Below are 21730 nucleotides of genomic sequence, written 5' to 3'. Positions count from 1 at the left end.
ACACACGCACACACCATACATGCATTAGAGGTGGACACGGCAGGTGCCACCCTAAGAATCAACATCTTTCACACACACACACACACACACACACACACACACACACACACAGCTGCATAATGGACTAACCATTAAAAGCATGCACAAATTAACGATGGACACGAACACAAGCACGCGCAACCGCCGCTTGCTCGCGCATCAAGCGAAGCCACCGCATGCAGCAGCACAGCAGCATCTCCTGCATCCTCTGACTGCATCTTTCCTCAATGTGCATCCAAAAAATATGTCTACAATGCATCTAAAGAAAAAAAAAACATTTGTTCTTATTTATGAAGTGCAAAAAAAAAAATCCATAATCCTAGATGAGATAAGAAGATAAAACATATACATGAATATAACTGCAATAATTTTTTTTGGTGCTGCTGCTGCTGCTGCTGCAGGTGGAAAACGATGAAGATGAGGATGATGAGGATGATGGGGATGAAGCAGAGCGCATGCATGGTGAAGACGGACGTGGAGATGATGGACAGTATTATTTGCACACATATGTATGTTCGTTCCAATCATAATCCGAATGATATGCAAATGCAATGACAATACGCTTTAAAAAAATGAAGGAAAAAAGAGGAATGTGAGGAGCGCTTACCCCGGAGCACACTGGTTTTCTCCATGTACATTGCGCAGCAAAGCACAAATCCGGTCATTAAAAATACAGCACGAGGGGAGACCTGTGTTCCCCACACACGCTTAAAAAAATAATACAAAATAAATCGAAGAATAAATCACAAATTAACGCAAAGGTGGTGAGATGCTGAGAAAAGCGCTCGTGATGCGACCGGCCATCTTCAGGAGCACCATCAGGGCGCTTCTTAAAATAAAATAAATCCTTGCAGAAGCGATCCAGGGATGAATAAAATAAATATATAAATAAATCAGCTATAATGATCAACAAAAAAAAATGCTAAGATCAATTAAATAACTCAAAACGAAATATCTGCCCACCCCTTTTCCGGCTTAATGCAGAAAGCAGCAGCGCCTCAAACACCGGGGGAAAGCGCACCCGCCTTGGCCCCGCCCACTCCTGCACGCTTAGCCACGCCCACCCCGATTCGACCATGTTATAATTATTTGATACTGAGCATTTGGCCCACTAACGGTCCTCTGTTGCCTAGGCAACGTGTTTGGAGGTTCTGGTTGTGACTGAAGTGTCAGTATGTTCTACTGAGAGAAGCAGGAAAACACAATTACAGTGTTTAAGGAACACCTGCAGAGCAGAACGTGGTGTGTGTGTGTGTGTGTGTGTGTGTGTGTGTGTGTGTGTGTGTCTCAGTGCTGATCAAACACCCACAAGTTAGAAATTAAACTCGAAAATAGAAGAAAATTCTAATGTGTCCTTCACTTATTTGGACACCAAATGTAGACTGTGACGTGTACAAGAAGAGAAGACATGTTGCCAGACCACCCACGGAATGAGAAGAATCAACAAAGGACATTGTGGACTCTTGTCTCCAGGAAAGATGTTCCACTAGATTTTGGAATGTGCATGAGGTACTTATGTAGGTGACGTGAGGAGGACTGGGGTGCATCCCAAACATGTTCAGTAGGGTGGGAGCTTTACAGCAGAAGATCTTCCACTCCAATCCATTTGAAGCATATCTTCTTGGAATAGGTTTGGTTCTCCGAATTCAAGTGAAGGTCAATTTACATGCTCCCGCAACCTTTCTTCAATTGTGTGCCTTCAGGTTTGTGGAAACGGATTATAAAAGAAAACCAGCCCACGTGGGTTGGAGTGGAACATCTCCTGCTATAGAGCTCCAAACCTTCTGAACAACTTTGGGATGAATTTTTCACACGGTTTCACCCCAGGCCTCCTCAACTCACCTAAATAAGTACCTCGAGCACACTTAAAATCTAGTGGAACATCTCAGAAGAGAAGAGCTTGTTATAACTGCAAATGGAGACTAAATGTGGAACGAGATGTTCAGGAAGCACAAAACAATCTTATGCTCAGGTGTCTACAAAAACAAGTTTTTATCCAACAAACAATATCTATCAATTTATTTATTTCTATATTCATTTAACGAGAGGTTGAATATAACAGGAAATTATGTAACTACAGTTTTTTTCTCTTGGTGCATTAAACAATGTTTGCCAAACAGAATGTTGTAAGTAGAAGTCGCTAGATGATGTCACAAATGTGATTTGCATACAGTATTCAGGAATTGTGACACAATGTTAAGATTTCTCTGAAGCTCCCAAAGAGTTAGAATTTAAAGAAGGAAATCTTTTTTGTCAGGAAAATGTTGATTTTGAAATACTTCGTTAGATTAGATTAGATTAGATTAGAATAAACTTTATTGTCATTAAACATGTACAAGTACAAGGCAACGAAATGCAGTTACTGTACTTATGTAGATTTTTCTAGTATCAGTATTTGACTTCACTATTTGTTTCTCAGGGAACTTTTTATTTTCACTCACATTTTTTACCACAAATATCTGTACTTTCTACTTCTTACATTTTCAAACCAGACTCGTTAGTTTTAATCTATTTGGTGATCAATATTGCGCGCCTTTTTTAGCCCATCAACCGGTTTCCTGTCATTGTGTGGATTCTTCAATCTACCTCTGGTGTATCATTTCCTGGTTCTCTCACACCGCAGACGTAGACTAGTTTATGAAGCTCACAACAAGCGAGGCAGAAGGCAGTAAGAAGTCTGGGGTTAACGTGGATGAGACAGAGGGAGTCAGTGATGCAAACATGACTGAGAACAGAGACATTCCTGATCACCTGATCATCATAATTTTTTCTCTACTTGTGTTCTATATGGTGGATCTTCAGCCTGGATACATTTATTAGGTAACAAAATTTGAAATGATTTTATATTAATATATTAATGTGATGTGACGTCCAGTTACGTGTTACACTAAAACAAGTAGTAATAATGACTACTTTTTACTCAATTACATGTCAGAGCCCAAATTTCTTCATTTTAACTTGAGTGAAAAAGTGTAGTCAGAACTTCAATCATTTAAAGCATAAATATCTGCACACTGGTTTTCTCCATGTACATTGCGCAGCAAAGCACAAATCCGGTCATTAAAAATACAGCACGAGGGGAGACCTGTGTTCCCCACACACGCTTAAAAAAATAATACAAAATAAATCGAAGAATAAATCACAAATTAACGCAAAGGTGGTGAGATGCTGAGAAAAGCGCTCGTGATGCGACCGGCCATCTTCAGGAGCACCATCAGGGCGCTTCTTAAAATAAAATAAATCCTTGCAGAAGCGATCCAGGGATGAATAAAATAAATATATAAATAAATCAGCTATAATGATCAACAAAAAAAAATGCTAAGATCAATTAAATAACTCAAAACGAAATATCTGCCCACCCCTTTTCCGCTTAATGCAGAAAGCAGCAGCGCCTCAAACACCGGGGGAAAGCGCACCCGCCTTGGCCCCGCCCACTCCTGCACGCTTAGCCACGCCCACCCCGATTCGACCATGTTATAATTATTTGATACTGAGCATTTGGCCCACTAACGGTCCTCTGTTGCCTAGGCAACGTGTTTGAGGTTCTGGTTGTGACTGAAGTGTCAGTATGTTCTACTGAGAGAAGCAGGAAAACACAATTACAGTGTTTAAGGAACACCTGCAGAGCAGAACGTGGTGTGTGTGTGTGTGTGTGTGTGTGTGTGTGTGTGTGTGTCTCAGTGCTGATCAAACACCCACAAGTTAGAAATTAAACTCGAAAATAGAAGAAAATTCTAATGTGTCCTTCACTTATTTGGACACCAAATGTAGACTGTGACGTGTACAAGAAGAGAAGACATGTTGCCAGACCACCCACGGAATGAGAAGAATCAACAAAGGACATTGTGGACTCTTGTCTCCAGGAAAGATGTTCCACTAGATTTTGGAATGTGCATGAGGTACTTATGTAGGTGACGTGAGGAGGACTGGGGTGCATCCCAAACATGTTCAGTAGGGTGGGAGCTTTACAGCAGAAGATCTTCCACTCCAATCCATTTGAAGCATATCTTCTTGGAATAGGTTTGGTTCTCCGAATTCAAGTGAAGGTCAATTTACATGCTCCCGCAACCTTTCTTCAATTGTGTGCCTTCAGGTTTGTGGAAACGGATTATAAAAGAAAACCAGCCCACGTGGGTTGGAGGAACATCTCCTGCTATAGAGCTCCAAACCTTCTGAACAACTTTGGGATGAATTTTTCACACGGTTTCACCCCAGGCCTCCTCAACTCACCTAAATAAGTACCTCGAGCACACTTAAAATCTAGTGGAACATCTCAGAAGAGAAGAGCTTGTTATAACTGCAAATGGAGACTAAATGTGGAACGAGATGTTCAGGAAGCACAAAACAATCTTATGCTCAGGTGTCTACAAAAACAAGTTTTATCCAACAAACAATATCTATCAATTTATTTATTTCTATATTCATTTAACGAGAGGTTGAATATAACAGGAAATTATGTAACTACAGTTTTTTTCTCTTGGTGCATTAAACAATGTTTGCCAAACAGAATGTTGTAAGTAGAAGTCGCTAGATGATGTCACAAATGTGATTTGCATACAGTATTCAGGAATTGTGACACAATGTTAAGATTTCTCTGAAGCTCCCAAAGAGTTAGAATTTAAAGAAGGAAATCTTTTTTGTCAGGAAAATGTTGATTTTGAAATACTTCGTTAGATTAGATTAGATTAGATTAGAATAAACTTTATTGTCATTAAACATGTACAAGTACAAGGCAACGAAATGCAGTTACTGTACTTATGTAGATTTTTCTAGTATCAGTATTTGACTTCACTATTTGTTTCTCAGGGAACTTTTTATTTTCACTCACATTTTTTACCACAAATATCTGTACTTTCTACTTCTTACATTTTCAAACCAGACTCATTAGTTTTAATCTATTTGGTGATCAATATTGCGCGCCTTTTTTAGCCCATCAACCGGTTTCCTGTCATTGTGTGGATTCTTCAATCTACCTCTGGTGTATCATTTCCTGGTTCTCTCACACCGCAGACGTAGACTAGTTTATGAAGCTCACAACAAGCGAGGCAGAAGGCAGTAAGAAGTCTGGGGTTAACGTGGATGAGACAGAGGGAGTCAGTGATGCAAACATGACTGAGAACAGAGACATTCCTGATCACCTGATCATCATAATTTTTTCTCTACTTGTGTTCTATATGGTGGATCTTCAGCCTGGATACATTTATTAGGTAACAAAATTTGAAATGATTTTATATTAATATATTAATGTGATGTGACGTCCAGTTACGTGTTACACTAAAACAAGTAGTAATAATGACTACTTTTTACTCAATTACATGTCAGAGCCCAAATTTCTTCATTTTAACTTGAGTGAAAAAGTGTAGTCAGAACTTCAATCATTTAAAGCATAAATATCTGTACTTCTACTAGAGTGAAAGATGTGTGTACTTTTGTCATCTCTGCCCATATATTTTAGTTGCATTGCAAATGTTCTCACAAGCCTAATTGCTTCTCATTGGAAGCCCAAAAGTTAGACGACAATTGAATTGTTTTTTGACAATTAATAAGCACGGATAGTTTTTCCGGCTTCTGGTCAGCTGTTATTATAAGAGCGGCCTCTAGAGGCGAATTAACGACGCCAAGTGCTGTTTGATTTTACATGTACGACTGCGTGCTGCACAGAGAGCGATATTTTATATGAATGTTTTATTAATGAATGAATTAATACATAATTAATTCAAAAACTATCAGTCGATTAATCCGCAAGTACAATTCAACCTCTCTATCAGTGTAGGCAAAATTCATCGGTCAGCCTCTAGTGTTTAGAACATTGGACCTCAGCTCATTAGATGGAAGCTCATGACTTTAAATCCCAGCACCACCAAGGTGCCACTTGCTGAGATTCAGGCTCAGGCTTGTAATGTGTTAATTGCAATGGAGAATAATTTTTTTTTTTAAAGCATTGCTTTTGTCTCATTAGCCTCAAGCTAACGCACACGTTAAACAGGCTCTGTATGTATTACCAGAGATGAGGAGGAGTCGGCTTTTATCGCTCAGTGGTGGAGATGTAATGCTGTGTGGACAGTAAAAGTACTTAAGTAATTGGCTTCAGCTAATTGGTTGCCATAATCTGTTTACAAACTCATATGAGCTCATCTTTATGGATGATCCAGTGTGGAATAAACCGCACTTGTATGATACATTATAGGAGACAAGAAAAAAAATTTGAGATGCATTGTTTAAACGTTTATATACAATGAAACATTTATACCCAATACCTAAATTAAAAAAAGAGCAAGACAAATTACACATTAATACCTTCCATTTTCTATGCAATAAACTTGCATAGACGTAAAAAAACGTCTAAACGTCAAAACGTAAAAACACACCAGAATTGGACAGTGAACAAGTGGAGGAAAGTTCAGTGGAGTTCAAATGGGACATTTTTGTCTCTAACAGAAGAACTTGTGTAAGCTGGAGAACAGGTGAGAAGATATGAGCAGACTGCCTCACCCCCACACTCACACATGGAGATGGAAGATTAATGGTTTGGGGTTGTTTTGGTGACTTATTCTGAAAAGTAAAAGGAATCCTGAACCAACATGGCTCCCATTCCATACTAAGCAATTTCGTCTGAACTGCAGGTCATTGCAACCGACTTACATCTGAGCTCTGTAAGCGTTAGTTTATAGAGCAAACAGTCGTCTGGAGTGATATCTATCGTGGAATGACCTGCACAGTCACTGCACCTAAATCCCATTAAACTGCTCTGGGATGAAGATCAGAAAGAAATCTTGTGTAAAAGCTGCTCTTCACACTAAGAGAGAATTTTTCAATGAAAACTTTCCATTTTATCAAATTCTGTACATTTGTTTGTTCAAAGTTAATCTTCATAGCATTCCATAACCGAGTTTGTTGCATAGAAACAAAAGGAACATGCATGTGTCTCTCTTTTCACAGGTACTGTATAGATTAGATTTATAAATGCTATTTAGATTGGATTGAAAAATAGAAGAATCCATGGACAGAGAAAGAAAGAGAGTGCATTAGGCTTTCCCTATTGCACAATTATTGAAGCAACACCACTCGCAGGTAGCTCATGTGATCATAGTGTGTTTCAAAAGAGGCTCAGAACCTAATCAGCTCCAGCAGAGACTCCATTCAGCCTGGAGGCCTTAAAGACTATGTATTGTCCCTACTGTCTTTCATTTTGTCTTCCATCCCCTTTCCTCTCAGGAACCTCCCACTGGGTCTGTGGTAATGTTTGCTCTGTCCAGACTTGGCGCAGGTTGGTGGTTTTAAATGGAGAGATTTGCCCCCTGATTTCCCTGGAGAGATGGCCATCTGCCTCCTGTCACCCAGCCCACTCTCGCTGCTCCTACACACACGCGCCCATGCCAGCGATAATAACGCACTCAACATGAACCCGGGAGCATCTACTTACACGTAGACAGACGACAAATAGTCTGCAGTTCTATTTATAGCCTTAATGAAGCCTCCACTGAACGCCTTGTACTGTATATCTAAAATAAAGTGTAGATCCAGAGAAAGAAATACAGGGAGGTGGGAGTTTAGTGGTTAAGACTTTGGATCCATGTCGTAAGTTAAAATCCCAAACATGCCACGATGCCACTCCTGCGCCCCCGATCAAGGCCCTTAACCCCATAACTGCTCAGTGTGATCAGAATGATGCTCATAATAAGGGGCGTCTGCTAAATGCTGTAAATGTAAGAAATATAAAGGAGTAAACTTCATGAATGTAACATTTATATTCATTATTTATTTCATTCTGTAAAGCTGTAGGTCTTTAATTACATCAACTATTACATCAACACAACATGGATAAACGTTTGTGGACATCAGACCATAAGGATTTGTTTGTGCTTTCTGGACATCCTATTCCACATTTACTTCACATTTACCGCTAATAATATCCTACACATTTCTGAAAAAAAGACCATACCGCTAGATTTTGGAAAGTTCTATAGCAGAAGATCTTCTACACATTTCTAACCCATGGAAAGCATATCTTCATGTAGCTTGTTTTGTGCACAAGGGCCAGGGTCTCCTAGTTCAAGTGAAAGGAAAATGTATGAGGTGGTATAGAGACTGGTTTTGAAGCACGCCAACAGATGGCAGCACAAGACTGCACGCACAGTCACAGGGCGCGCTGACCTTCAAAAGTCAGTACAACGCTGGGAGAACTGTAAGAGTTCTTGTAAACAAAGCGAGTCTCGAAATTTTCTGATACCGCCTCTTAACACTACCACATTCAAAGACATCCAATACAACCAACCTCCAGAATCTTAAACATTCCCAGAAGAGTGGAGGATTAAATGTGGAATTGGATGTTTAAAAAGCACCTGTAAATCTTGTCGTCAGGTGTCCACACATTTTTGTCCATACATTGAAGCTGTATTCATTTCAAAACCTGATTCTTTCCCCCAACTGTTGGGAGCACACAATTGTCTGTAATGCCTTTGTATGCTGTATTTCCGTTTACTGGAACCAAGAGGCCCAAACATGTTCTAGCATGACAGTTACAACATGAGCCTCAACCCCCAACATGCATTAAAAAAACATTCGGACACCGACATGCTTCAGGCCTCGTCATCTGACATCAACGCCTGACCTCTCTAACGCTCCTGTGGTTGAATGGGCAACAACTTCTGGGAAAACTTTCCACTAGATTTAGGAGCATGGCTATGGGTACACTCCAAAATCCCAGTGGAAGGCCTTCCCAGAAGAGTACTGGAGGTTTTATATATATACTGCAAAGGGAGGACTAAATCGGGAATGTGATGTTCAAAACCCACATCACATATCTTTTTAAAAATTGACCAAAATAGCCAGAGATATGTAAGGGTTAATTGGTAGAAAAAGATCAAAGAAAATAAAACCCAAGAATGATTTTGAACACAGTGAAATGCCAGTTTCAAGAAAAATCCCCATTATATTCAATAGTTTGGTTATGAAAGGCGTTTTTCTTTTTCTTCTTATCCTTTTTTCCACACGTCTGCTTTCAGTCTTTGTGAGCTGGATTTGTTTTGTTGAAACAAGAAAAGCATGTGGGCTTTGTGTCCTCTGACAGCTGGGTGAAATGGGGGGTTAACATGGCTGACCTTCTGCCCCTTTTTCGCCCCCGCCCTCTTTTATTGCCCTCTCGACAAACACATTGAGTTTTCTTAAGAGTAATTAGCAGCACACACGCCGCACACATGAGGCCCTCCAGTCCGCTTTTATCGCTCGTGCAAAGGGACGTTCCTTTTGTGTGAGAACAACAAATGTAACTGATACACACACAATATGGACAAAGGTTCACCTGACCATAAGATTAATCCTGATTTGCTCTTATATTAAGCTTCTGGAAAGATGTTTCACAAAATTTTGGTCATTGAGCTAATTAGTAAAGTCAGGTGCAGATGTAGGGGATAGAAGACCAAAAGATCTTCAATAGGGTTGGAGCTCTATACAGGAGACAATCCGGGTCTTTGGAATTTGATTAATACAGCGCTGTTCATCATCTAGTGGACAATTCGAAAATAGACACGTGACACTGTTTCCGAATCTCAGAAGTAATCACTCAATCGAATTGTGCTTTTATTCAATTATCTCATCAATTATCTATACACACTTCATTATTTCTAGGGGTGTAAGACCGGTTATTATCTCGCTTGAATGCTCTGCTAATTCACAGACTAGGTACACCATGGAAAACACTCTCGTAGACCATCTATAGGAGTGTTAACCTTTGAGGGTTGTTTCTATATAAATATATGTAATAGGATTGCGTGATATGTGGCAAAAAACACACAATAATTAATACTATGTCCAGAACATGCTACTGACCCAAGAGCAACTGTTTCATGGCCTGGTACTGGGTTGCTACCTAGTGGTTGGTTAACTGTTAAAAGAAATTATTAGAATATTAAACAATTGTACACATAAATATATATGTATATAGGCAGTGCCTGACTTACAGTACAATGGAGATGTGCTCTGATGACATAACTAGTCCTGAGCCTAACCAGGAGTCTTAAAGTATAATGATCAGTATGGTTAGTATACTGTTAATAACTTAACAAATTACGTTAAATATTTGTACAATTTTCTCGTCTCACTGTCATCAACGTAAGATCGGAAAAACTTAATTAGAATCATCACATTGTCATGTACATTACAGCACAGTGAAATTCTTTCTTTGCATATCTCACAAATGATAGGAAGCTGGGGTCAGCTATGATACAGCACCCCAGGAGCACCAACGGTTAAGGGCCTTGCTCAAGGGCCCAAGAGCGGCAGCTTGGCAGTACTGGGGTTTGAACCCACAACCTTCCGATCGGTTATCTCAGTGACCCAAAAACTTAACCACTGAGCTACCACTTCCCTAATACGTGCACACAGGGATGGGTATTGGTACCACTGTAAACACATATGTGAGTAAAATACACATATTCCCAGTGATATTTTGTGCACCTCGGTGACAACTTTTCAACCATGACTTCGTGTCTTACAGGGGTATAAATATTTTTACCAACAAGAGATCAGAAAAGTTTCAACAATAAAGACAATTTTTCACAGACTTCTCAGATTATATAGAATATAAGTGGATGTAGAGAAAACGCTCCATGATGCTCGAAGCTGGACAATGAGAAGATGAAAATCATGCCATGTAAGGAGGAAATTATAATTGTATACACAACAACAAAAAATAAAAAATAAAAAAATATCGTTGGTGAATTGCTGTGTTGTAATAAGAATAAAACACCTTCAGGACATGCTGTTAATAGAAACAAAATTCGCTTCGTTACGGTACAAACAGATTGCTGCACTTTTAAATGAAGTACATGGCATTTTATTTGGCTTATTATCCAAATCCCCTACAGACTGCTACCATACAAAAGTCGCCATGGCAACATACTTATAAAATGATCGTCCGTAATTAAAATTACAATTATAATTGCACCATTTAGTCTCGTTAGTCGGATGCATAAAAGATTTATTTTAACGAACAATAAATCGATTTCCAGCCTAAAGCTGGAGTCCTGGAAGGATCCGAGTTTTTATTGTCTTCCCGTTCAAAGGAAATAATTTCAACAAGCAATTTTATTAACCAGAGGTTTGATTTAAAGCTACAGCATGGACAGGATCTATGTCTGAGAATGGAATTAATGAACACACTTCTGATTTACTGCTGTTATTCAACATATCATCTACTGTATATATATATTACACTAAATATACATACATACGTCCAGTTTGTGGACACCTGACCATAAGATTGTTATGTGCTTCTTTTTGAATATTCTCCATTTAGTCCATTTTTTGTAGTGTGCTTGTGGAGATTTGTGCTTATTCAACCACAAGGGCATTAATAAAGTCAGGCACTGGAAGAAAGTTTTTCTATCGTGCTTTTCACAATGGACATCGTCTCAGCAGCTTTACAAAATTTAAGAATTATAGAACAAAACATTTAAATATAAGTGAATGATGTGTATTAATCCCTGGTGAGCAGCCTTGGGCGACTGTGACAAAGAGAAATTCCTTTAGATGGTATGAGGAAGAAACCTTGAGTGGAACCAGACTCAAAAAGGAAACTCATCCTCAAATCATAAAATCTTGAATCATAAAAACAAAGAGTGAGAAATACTGGAGTGTATGATGGTGATTAATGTCTTTTCTAAAGTCTAATACTGTCAGTGGAAGTTGTGGAACCAGGAGCTCCTAAACATCTCATAAAATAGCTCAACATCTGAGATTATTATAGATCCAACACCAACTCCTCCATGCCAGAGACTTTAAATGTTCAATGATGGAGAAACAGCAGATGTTATGTTTTGAGAAGCGATTAAAAGGTTGTTTATCCTCAAAGTCCAGTGTCCAAAATGTTCATGAAGTGTGATCAAAAGTTAACTATTTGATAATGATAATGTGCATGTGATCAGATGTTCTGGAGCACAAGGTTATGATATGTGATGTGTGTTATGTGTAGAACTCACTAAAAAGATAAGTTTTTAATCTACACTTAAACTGGGTGAGTGTGTCTGAGCACCGAACACTGTCAGGAAGACTATTCCAAAGTTTAGGAGCTAAATGTGAGAATGATCTACCACCTTTAGTGGACTTTGCTATTCTAGGAACTACTAGAAGTCCAAAGTTTTGAGATCTCAAGAAGTGTGATGAATTGTAGCGTGTTAGAAGACTGGAAAGGTACATGGGAGCCAAACCATTTAGTGCTTTGTAGGTAAAAAGCAGTAGTTTGTAGTCAATTTAAAACTTAACAGGTAGCCAGTGTAGGGATGAGAAGATTGGAGTTATATGATCATATTTTCTCGACCTTGTGAGAACTCTGGCTGCTGCATTCTGAACTAACTGAAGCTTGTTTATTAATGATGCAGGACATCCACCTGGAATGCATTACAATAGTCCAGTCTGGAGGTCATGAACGCATGGACGAGCTTCTCTGCATCAGATATAGTCAACATGTTTCTTAGCGTAGCAATATTTCTAAGGTGAAAGAAGCCTGTTTTTGTAACATGAGTGGTATAATTTTTTTTTAAAGAAAAGTTGCTGTCTAAAATAACTCCCATTTCTTTTACTGTTGAACTAGTAGTTACAGTACATCCTTCTAAATGCAAGTTAATTTGCTGGAGCTTCTGTGTACTGGTTTTTGGTCCAATGAGAAATTGGATGCGTCATCCAATATTTTAATTCTTTAACACACCCAGTTATCCGGAGCCAAATGAGATGTTCTGTCTGGTTTTGATGAGATATATAGCTGGGTATCATTGGCATAATCCCATGCCTTTTAAAAATGTTTCCCATGGGAAGCGTGTATATTGTGAAAAGCAGGGGTCTTAAAACTGAACCTTGAGGCACCCCTATAATTTACTTGCATTAGCCTGGATAGTTCTCAATTTAAATCTACAAAATGGTAACGATCAGACAGGTAGGATCTAAACCAGCTTAATGCCTGTCCCTGAATGCTGATGTAATTATTTTAGCGATCCAGGAGAAGGTCATGATCTATAGTGTTGAATGCTGCAGAGAGATGTAGACTTGGTTTGAAGCTAAACACAGGTCATTTGTGATTTTAACTAGAGAAGTTTCTGTGCTATGATGGAGCCTGAAACCTGACTGAAACTCTTCAAAGATATTGTTTCTTGTAGGAAGGAGCAGAACTGGGCAGACACAATCTTTTCTAAAATCTTACATACAGACATAAACGGAAGGATTGTTTAGGGATCTGACCTAAAGATAGTGAGGAGTTAATAATATTGAGAAGAAGTTTACCAAGTGTTTGTAAAACTTATTTCAGTAAGTTAGTTGGAATGGTATCCAACAGACATGTTGTTGGCTTAACTGTGGTGAACAGATCATACAGATCAGTTCCTGCCCTATATTTGTAAAGCAGTATAATTGTAATTGTGGAGCTTTAGCTGAGACTGGATCATGAGATGCTGTTTGTGTTTAGTTTGTGATACTTATTTTTTTCAGAGAAGAAAATCAGAAAGTCCTCACTACTAAACTGTGATGAATTTTAATGAAATGTTTTGCTTTTTTTCTACGAGTTTGTTAAAATCCAAATGGGACAATTTTTTCTCTAACAGAACAACTTGTGTAAGAACAGTAGAAAAGATATTAGCCTCAAACCCACAGTCAAACATGGAGGTGGAAGATTAATGGTTTGGGGTTGTTTCGGAGCAGGGAAGGTTGGAGACCTATTCCAATCCTGAACCAACATGGCTCCCATTCCATACTTCAACATCTGGACTGCTGCTCACTGGAAACGACTTCACCATACAACAAGACAATGAGCCAAAGCTACGTCCATGCATTATTTAGAGAGTGATATCCATCATGGAATGACCTGCCCAGTCACTGCACCTAAATCCTATTTGACTGCTCTGGGATGAACAAGAAATCTCCAACTAGTGAAGAACACCTTTGGCGAGTTTTACAAGAAGCATGGCAAAGTATTTCTGTTGAACGTTTAGAGAAACAAACTGTCCTGATGCCAAGAGTGTGTAAAGCTGAAAATTTTTGTACTTGTATAGATGCAGCAGAAAAAAATCTTTCCAGAACGCAAATCTTTTCTCCTGTGTCTTGAATGCAACATTAAACCGTTAAACATGGACTTTTTAATAGTTAATCAAAGATTCACCTTCACCTTCTTATCACTGAAACTCAAACCTATGAAAGCTGCGGTGAAGTGATGAAAGTGATACAGTTCCGTGGAAGCGAAATTACAAACAAGTGCCGTGAGCTGAATTCAGCTTCTCAAGGTGAGTTTGCTAATCCACAAGGGCGACTTTGTGTTGTGTCCCCTGGGACGGATCTGTGGTCTAGTCACAGATTAAAGCTCAGATTCATAGAGTCTTGGATTTCACTCACTCTGGGATAAAGAAATACCCCCTATTAAAAGTCATATCTTCAACATGGTTAGGATTAGCACTAATGTTTAGAGACCACTAATTGGAGACCATTCTGTGCAGAGGAGGATGGTTCTACCTCAACAGCCTAAAATCTATCAAGTTACTGAGCAACTCAAGAACTTTGAATATGGGTTTGAACTGTAATCAATATCAGCAGTGGCTCGGGATCACAGTTTGCATTTAAGCATCCATCACTGTACACCTCAACATGATGGAACTGTAATGAATGGGCTTTCGGTGTTGAGGCTGAGGATGAGGTTCCCTTTTGAGTCTGGTTCTTCTTAAGGTTTCTTCTTAATGAAGTCTCGGGAAGTTTTTCCTTGCCACAGTCGCCACTGGCTCGCTCATTAGGGACAAACTTACAACTATAAGGAACAAACTTATACACTCTTTTATACAACTTTATAATCTGTTCATCTCCGAAAAGCTGCTTTGAGACAAAGTCCATCTGTAAAAGCGCTCGACAAATAAATATGAATTGAGTTCTAAAGAACGGCTTTAGCTCAGCTCTGATTCGGTGTCTGTCGATCAGGGCTATGAGGACAGTGGATTGACTCACTCCCAGATGGGTGGACGGGTGGGTGGATTTTCAGCCACTTTTCTCCTTCAGCTGTTGTGTTCTCTCTCACAAACCCATAGTCAGAAACAAAACTATTGTATTTAGGTCTGTCGTGAATATTAGAATAAATAACTATAGAAACAGCTGAGATACGATATCCATACGACGAAACTTGATGTCCTCTACAACTTAATATATTGGTGCCCATTCGCTATTATAATTATCTCCACTTTTCTGGGAAGATGTTCCACTAGATTTTGTGGAGATTTGTACTGTGAAAGGAAAATTTCATTCAAATGTGTGCCTTCAAGTTTGTGATAAGAACCAAAAAAAGTAATTAGAAATTAGAAATTGATGGAAATATTTTTGAATAACTTTCCCTCACAGGACTATTCTGATTAAAGCTCATACACCCACAGTAGGTGTAGTTTTAAGTGTAGTTCCACGACACGAAAAAGAAAAAACTCTGTTTCTTTAAAAGAAAAAATGGAAGTGTGCAGTTTGAGAAAGGCGTTCACCGTTAAATATTTTCGATGAAGGATAAAACCCTGAGTGGATGCCACTCAATATTAGCATCAACATTTCAAATTCGTCTGGATTTCCTGAGTGGGAAAACACAAACCCGAATGATGGCACAATGTTTGGAGGTTTATCAGAGCTTAAAAAAACACAAAGAGAGCGGCTGAGGCCTAAGTAAATAAGCTGTGTTTACCCAGAGGGTCACTCTTATCAGAGTTCATCTTCGCAGGCCTTTTCTTTTTGCTTTAAAGAGCCTGGAGATATGAGACTAATCTCGACTCCTGCACTCATCTCCCAGAGAGAGCGAGAGATAGACAAGGATGGACGTTTGACAGGGAAAGAGGAAACGCTCTCGGAATATCAACGCAAGTACGATACACAGTGGAATAAGACTGTGGATGTAGAATCCACATTGCTTTGTGTGTTTTCTGTCTTTCTACACATCAGGAACATCCTTTTCTGAACCTTGCTTGTGTTTCAGTGTAGTTTTGTACCATAGGGACCATTTTATAAGCCGTCAATTTTTATTATACACACGAGACAAAACGAGACTGTGTCCAAAAATACCCTCCTCCTGTGGAGGTCGGCGAGACGCAGTTTACGGAGCACTAGGGAGCACGAAGCATAATTCCTGAGCCTCTAAGTCAACTTTGAGATGAAAAGGTTTAGGCTTAAGATGTCCTAAATTAGCTAATATATGTTTATCCCTGATGAATAAAAATCAGTGGTGATAATGTCTAGGGAAAAAATCCACGAGATGCTACGAGGAAGAAACCATGAGAGGAACCGAAGTGAAAAATAAAGCCCTCGTCATCCTCCTCATCAACTCTTCACTGATGGAGTGCAGCGATTGCAGCCCTGAACCACTGTATTAGACTCTATCTTCATGCTCCTTCAACGATAAACAGCAACCTCATGGTATCTCAGAAGATGTGTAGGAAGTGAGTAAATAGCAGTTACTTTGGCATCTCTTGGTGTCTTTTGCTACTCCATGTTGGAAAGTTCTGGCACCCTGAATGTGTACATACTTGTTTTTTTCAGTGTTTGGGAATGCAGGGAATGTTAGTTCAGCGATCTTTGACCCGACACACAGGGAGTAACGGAGTTGACACATCGCCCACATTCAGCCCAAATCGGCTCGCTTAGCCAATGACTCATTTTCCCTTCTTTTCACGCAGCAGGAAATTGCACGGCGTCCGATTAATACTGCCCAGTGAGGAACGGGGTCCACATGCAGAACTTCACGTGCAGGACGAGCGCTTACGTTAGCTTCCCTTCGCCTCTCAGTCGCTCTTCACTGGATTAGCGTGTCTTGTGTCTTGTACACACATCATGCACAGGCATACGCACACACATACACACTCACACAGACACACACCCTACTGAGTCACTTTTATAGGAATTCTAAACATTTCTAGTGATTTGAGAGCGAGCACTTCCCCGCTCATTCGAAAAGAAACATTCAAGGAAATGTGTGAGACGTTTTATTCTCTTTCATGCTGCTTCTGTGCTGATTATAGTTTCCACTTACTCATGTGCATGTCCTTTCACACACACACACATACACACACACACACACACACACCACACACACACACACATATAGTCTGTGTTCTTTCCCGCTGTCTAGCTAGTCTCTCTCTTTTTTTTTACACACACACACACACACACACACACACACACATATAGTCTGTGTTCTTTCCCGCTGTCTAGCTAGTCTTTCTGTCGCTCTCTCTATCTCTCTCGCTTTCTTACACACACACACACACACACACACACACACACACACACACACACACACACACACACAGTTTCTCCTCACTATTTCTTTGACTCCTACACTTACACACATACACAACACACACTCAGTGTTCTTCCCCACTATCTAGCTAGTCTCTCTCTCTCTCTCTTTTACACATACACAACACACACACACACACACACACACACACACAATTTCCCCACTATTTCTTAGACTTCCTACATTTGCACAATAACAAACACACACACACACACACACACACACACACGCACACCCAGACACAACGTCAGTATTTTCCCCACTATCTACCTAGTCTCTCTCTTTTTTACAAATACATATACACACCTATTCACACACACAACACACACACACCGTTTCTCCCCACTATTTCTTTGACTTCCCACAGTTACACACACACAAACAAACACACACACAGCCTGTGTCCTTCCCACTATATAGCTAGTCTCTCTCGCTTTCACACACACACACACACACACACACACACACACACACACACACACACTCTCATCTGTGCCACGTTGCGTGTGGTGTCTGATGGCAGCTTGGCATTCCCGCACCCTGACACACTGACATACTTCTCTCCCGTCCCCCTCTCTTTTCCACTGTAATAAATCACGCTTGTCTCTCTTTTCTCTACTCCTTCATTTTCTCCTGCCCCTCGTTTTTCACTTCTTCATCTCTCCTTAAACGTTTCTACCCCCTTTTTCTCTTTCCTTAGTTCCTACTCTCTACTTAGCAGCAGCTGCAAAAAGCGGCGTTTGGGCTCCTGTCTTTGCTTAAACGACTTGTCCAACCACACACACACACACACACACACACACACACACACACACACACACGTTTGTCTTAGTATACACTCCACATGGGGACTGTGCCAATGTCTATACAAGGTCAAAACAGTGAGATATATCCTACCTATTCTCAAGATATAAACACACACACACACACACACACACACACACTTTGAAAATTCAATAACATGCTTCAAAGAATCATTCAGATCACTTGTCCTCTATACACATACCAGTATTTGTATAAGACAAAGACATTTATCTCATACTAATAAAATTTGCTATGTTGAATTGCCCCAGGTGTGTGTGTGTGTGTGTGTGTGTGTGTGTGTGTGTGTGTGTGTGCACGCACACATGGTGGTAAAGTACAATGGGGTGCACAAGCTTTTATTTTCAAAGATACCATATACAATATGGGTTGCCAGAGACTAGCATGATTCAGCAAAAAAACACGGCAATGTGCTCTACTTCCTCCCCGCGACTCCCCTCCACGCTAACACTGTAGCTCACCTGCTACGCTACAAACACCAACCACTAACACTGTTGTTTAGTCGATTACTTCATTATGCACCAAACTGTTTAAATATATTTGAGCTAGCTTATTAGCTCATCATACATTTGAGCTTGTTTATGCTAGCTACCATTTCTTCAGGCTAAAACCGCTCCCTATTAGCTATATCGAGTGTCGGCCATTTTGTATTGACCCCAGTCGTGTTTGAATTCCGATTTCCCACGGTCACTCATTTGGTGCTTGGCGGTTTAGTTCACTATATGGTGAAGAAGAGAATTAAAACAAGCTTAATTAAACCTAGCTTCTATTAGCATCTCTGTTGTATCGTAAATGTTTATGTTTATTTCTATCAGGATTTATAACCTTTCTTGCTTGTACTAATTTTTTTTGGCTGAAAGAACATTTACTGCTATTTCATTTACATTTGACGTGTGGTACTTAATGAAGCGTTTACAAAAACAATTTGGAAACAAAAGGTTTACAACACTGAGATATTAGTGAAATACAAAGCTAGCTAGCGAATGTAAGATTTGACGATTCGTTTCTTGTCCTGATCGTGCAAACGATTTAGAATTAATGGGTTTTATGATTGACGCATATACTAATCTGGGTTAAATTTGAAATCGCTCACGTCCCTGTACTGTGCACGAGCAAAACTTACGACGCTTAGACCTGCCTAATTTCCGCTTGTTGTTGATTAACTTTCCGGCTTACGTCACGCCGGTTACTAAAAAGGAGCGTTTTCAAAAAGCTACGTTTTCATTGACTGAAAACACCGTCTCAGTGTGGATGAAAAGCCAAAACAGAGAAAAATACACGTTTTCAAACAAAAGCGTATCAGTGTGGACATCGCCTGAGAGAAAGAGTGTGAGAGAGAAAGAGAGAGAATGCTAGTGGGGGAAGGTAAGATCCTGTCAGAGCAGTCATCACACTTTTTTCCTCACATACTGTCACCAGGTTCACAGCTGAAGCAGTCTCACACAGTACCTGCTAAAGATCTCACGGGGTATGGTGATTAATCACCCGCTTTCAGGCTAACAGGCTGGAAGAGATACCATCTCTCTCTCTCACCCACACCCACACACATATATATACACAAACACACACTTGCTATAATGGTTTTTTTTTTTACTGGGGTGTGTATTGGGATGGTCTCTAAAGAATAACCTGAGGGCGGTGGGGGGGTGGGGGGTGGGCAGAATGAGGTCATGGTATAACCTGCACAAAGGGGTTAAGTGTCTTGCTCAAGGATGCAATTTATTTCACGTGTCAGAAAGGATTCTGGAAAGCACCGTTCACGTTTTTCAGAACCTCAACCTTCCATGTTCAGTGTATCCACATCTAATTTGGTACTCCTTAACAAAATCAACCGTTTCCCATTAAATTCCCGAGCTTTTCATTACTGCGAAAGAGCACCGTTTTCATCCCTAAAGGAGCAAACAAACCCTATTTAGGTCCAATCATGTGCCTTCAATTATGTTCCTCTACAATTACATCCCTTTTATTAAAGGTGCGAATGCACACACTAGTGAGGGTTCCACATTCCACGATGAAAGAGCGATTCCGCTTTAATCCGAACGCACTCAACACTTTACCACTGACGAGGAAGATGTTTTCATTTAGGTTCCATCATAGATGCAGAATCTAAATCTACACATAGATATAAGATCGAAAGAAAGAAAAAAAATATATACATTTCCGGGTCTATTATACTGTAGATTCACAGTTAAAAGATTCCACTATATTTAAGATCTAATCAGTTTACAGGTTTCACAGCAAATTGAGTATTTAAGGAAATTTCTGGTTTCATCCAAGCTTTAGGTTCCACCAAACAATCCAACAAAATACAAATCTTAGGTTGTAATAGAGTTTTAGAAACAAATTAACTCCTGGGTTCCACCAAAGATTCCACAGGAACTTTAACCCTTTGATTCCAGCATATATTTAAAATGAACTCAAATCAATGGTTCCACCATCAGTTCAAACTTTTGTGGTTCTATCCAATATTCCATCCAACGTGTAGAATAAATACAAACCGCAGATTTTAACGTAGATTCAAAAGAAAATGAACTGTCTGCTTCCACCACAAAATAAAAATAAAATGTGGGTCCAACTATTGATTCTGAAGAAAATGGACTCCTTGGTTCAACCAAAGCCATGAACCATGAACACTTACATCAGGTTCCACCAAAAATACAAAAAAATAAGATGATAAAATATCTGCTTCCACCACAGATTCAGAAGTTTCTGGTTCTCATTTTAATATAGAACATGAATTTAGATGCAGAATAGAACCCTTTGGTTCCACCATGTATTTGAGATAAAAACGGTTACATTGTATATTTTTGGTTTTCTGCAAGGTTCTGAAAAAGAACTCGTAGATTAAAAATATGATTAACCTTCTGGTTTTGTGATCTAATTTGCAAAAGAAAGGATTCTATGCTTCTTTAACGGCAGGAGAGTCCAGTTCCATCAGAAAAAGGTCCTATTATTAAAGAATTATATAAGAACTTCACCTGGTGGCCCAATATATTTGAAATAACATGAGATCACAGGTTCCTTTGTGAATTCTGGTTTTATCGTGGACCATAAATCTGAAAGACTCATGAACTGCTCATTGAGAACAAAAACAAACTGTGAATAAATTCAAATGAAATGGTTTCTCTATGGATTCTGGTTCTTGCATAGGTCAATCGAGTGAAATCTGAATCGGAAAAATCAAATCGTAATTCCGTTCCAGGAACGACTGTTTCCGGGGAGGTGACGGCTTAGTGGTAAAGACATTGGATTTTAGATCTGAAGGTTGTGAGTTCAATCCCAGCTACATCAAGCTGCCAATCCTGGGCTCCTGATCAAGGCCCTTAACACCATATATCTTCTCAATTGTATGAATGAGATAAATGTAAGTCGCGCCTGCTAAATGCTCTAAATGTTTTCGTTCGCTGAGATTCTGCCGCGTTCTCTGCGTCATGGCTGGTGTTCTTTATTCCTTCCCCGTGCCCCAGCTTGGCTTCCAGGTTCCACTGCTATTTTTACCAGCAGCTGGTGTGAGTGTGAGTGAAGCTCCTGTCGGTTGTATCTGATAGCCATTAACACCGAACGCACCATCCCCCC

The 21730-nt window shown here is 39.6% G+C and overlaps 1 protein-coding gene across 4 annotated transcripts in view; it reads right to left on the bottom strand.

Annotated features, from left to right (window-relative positions):
- Window positions 1–21730, bottom strand: part of fgd1 (FYVE, RhoGEF and PH domain containing 1) — a 65207-nt gene that overhangs the window by 35532 nt on the left and 7945 nt on the right. For 2 of the 4 annotated variants that reach the window (XM_046871191.1, XM_046871192.1), the window contains exon 1: window positions 647–1033. The exons of the other annotated variants lie outside the window; for them this stretch is intronic. In XM_046871191.1, coding sequence (XP_046727147.1) covers window positions 647–704 — 58 coding nt within the window. In that variant the 5' untranslated portion in view covers window positions 705–1033. Of the gene's footprint in view, window positions 1–646; window positions 1034–21730 lie in introns of those variants that run through there. 4 annotated transcript variants of the gene reach the window in all.

This window comes from Silurus meridionalis, chromosome 17, assembly GCF_014805685.1.
Source record: "Silurus meridionalis isolate SWU-2019-XX chromosome 17, ASM1480568v1, whole genome shotgun sequence".
Classification (NCBI taxonomy): domain Eukaryota; kingdom Metazoa; phylum Chordata; class Actinopteri; order Siluriformes; family Siluridae; genus Silurus; species Silurus meridionalis.
The sequence above is the reverse complement of the archived record's forward strand: the minus strand, read 5'-3'. Positions and strand labels throughout refer to the sequence as shown.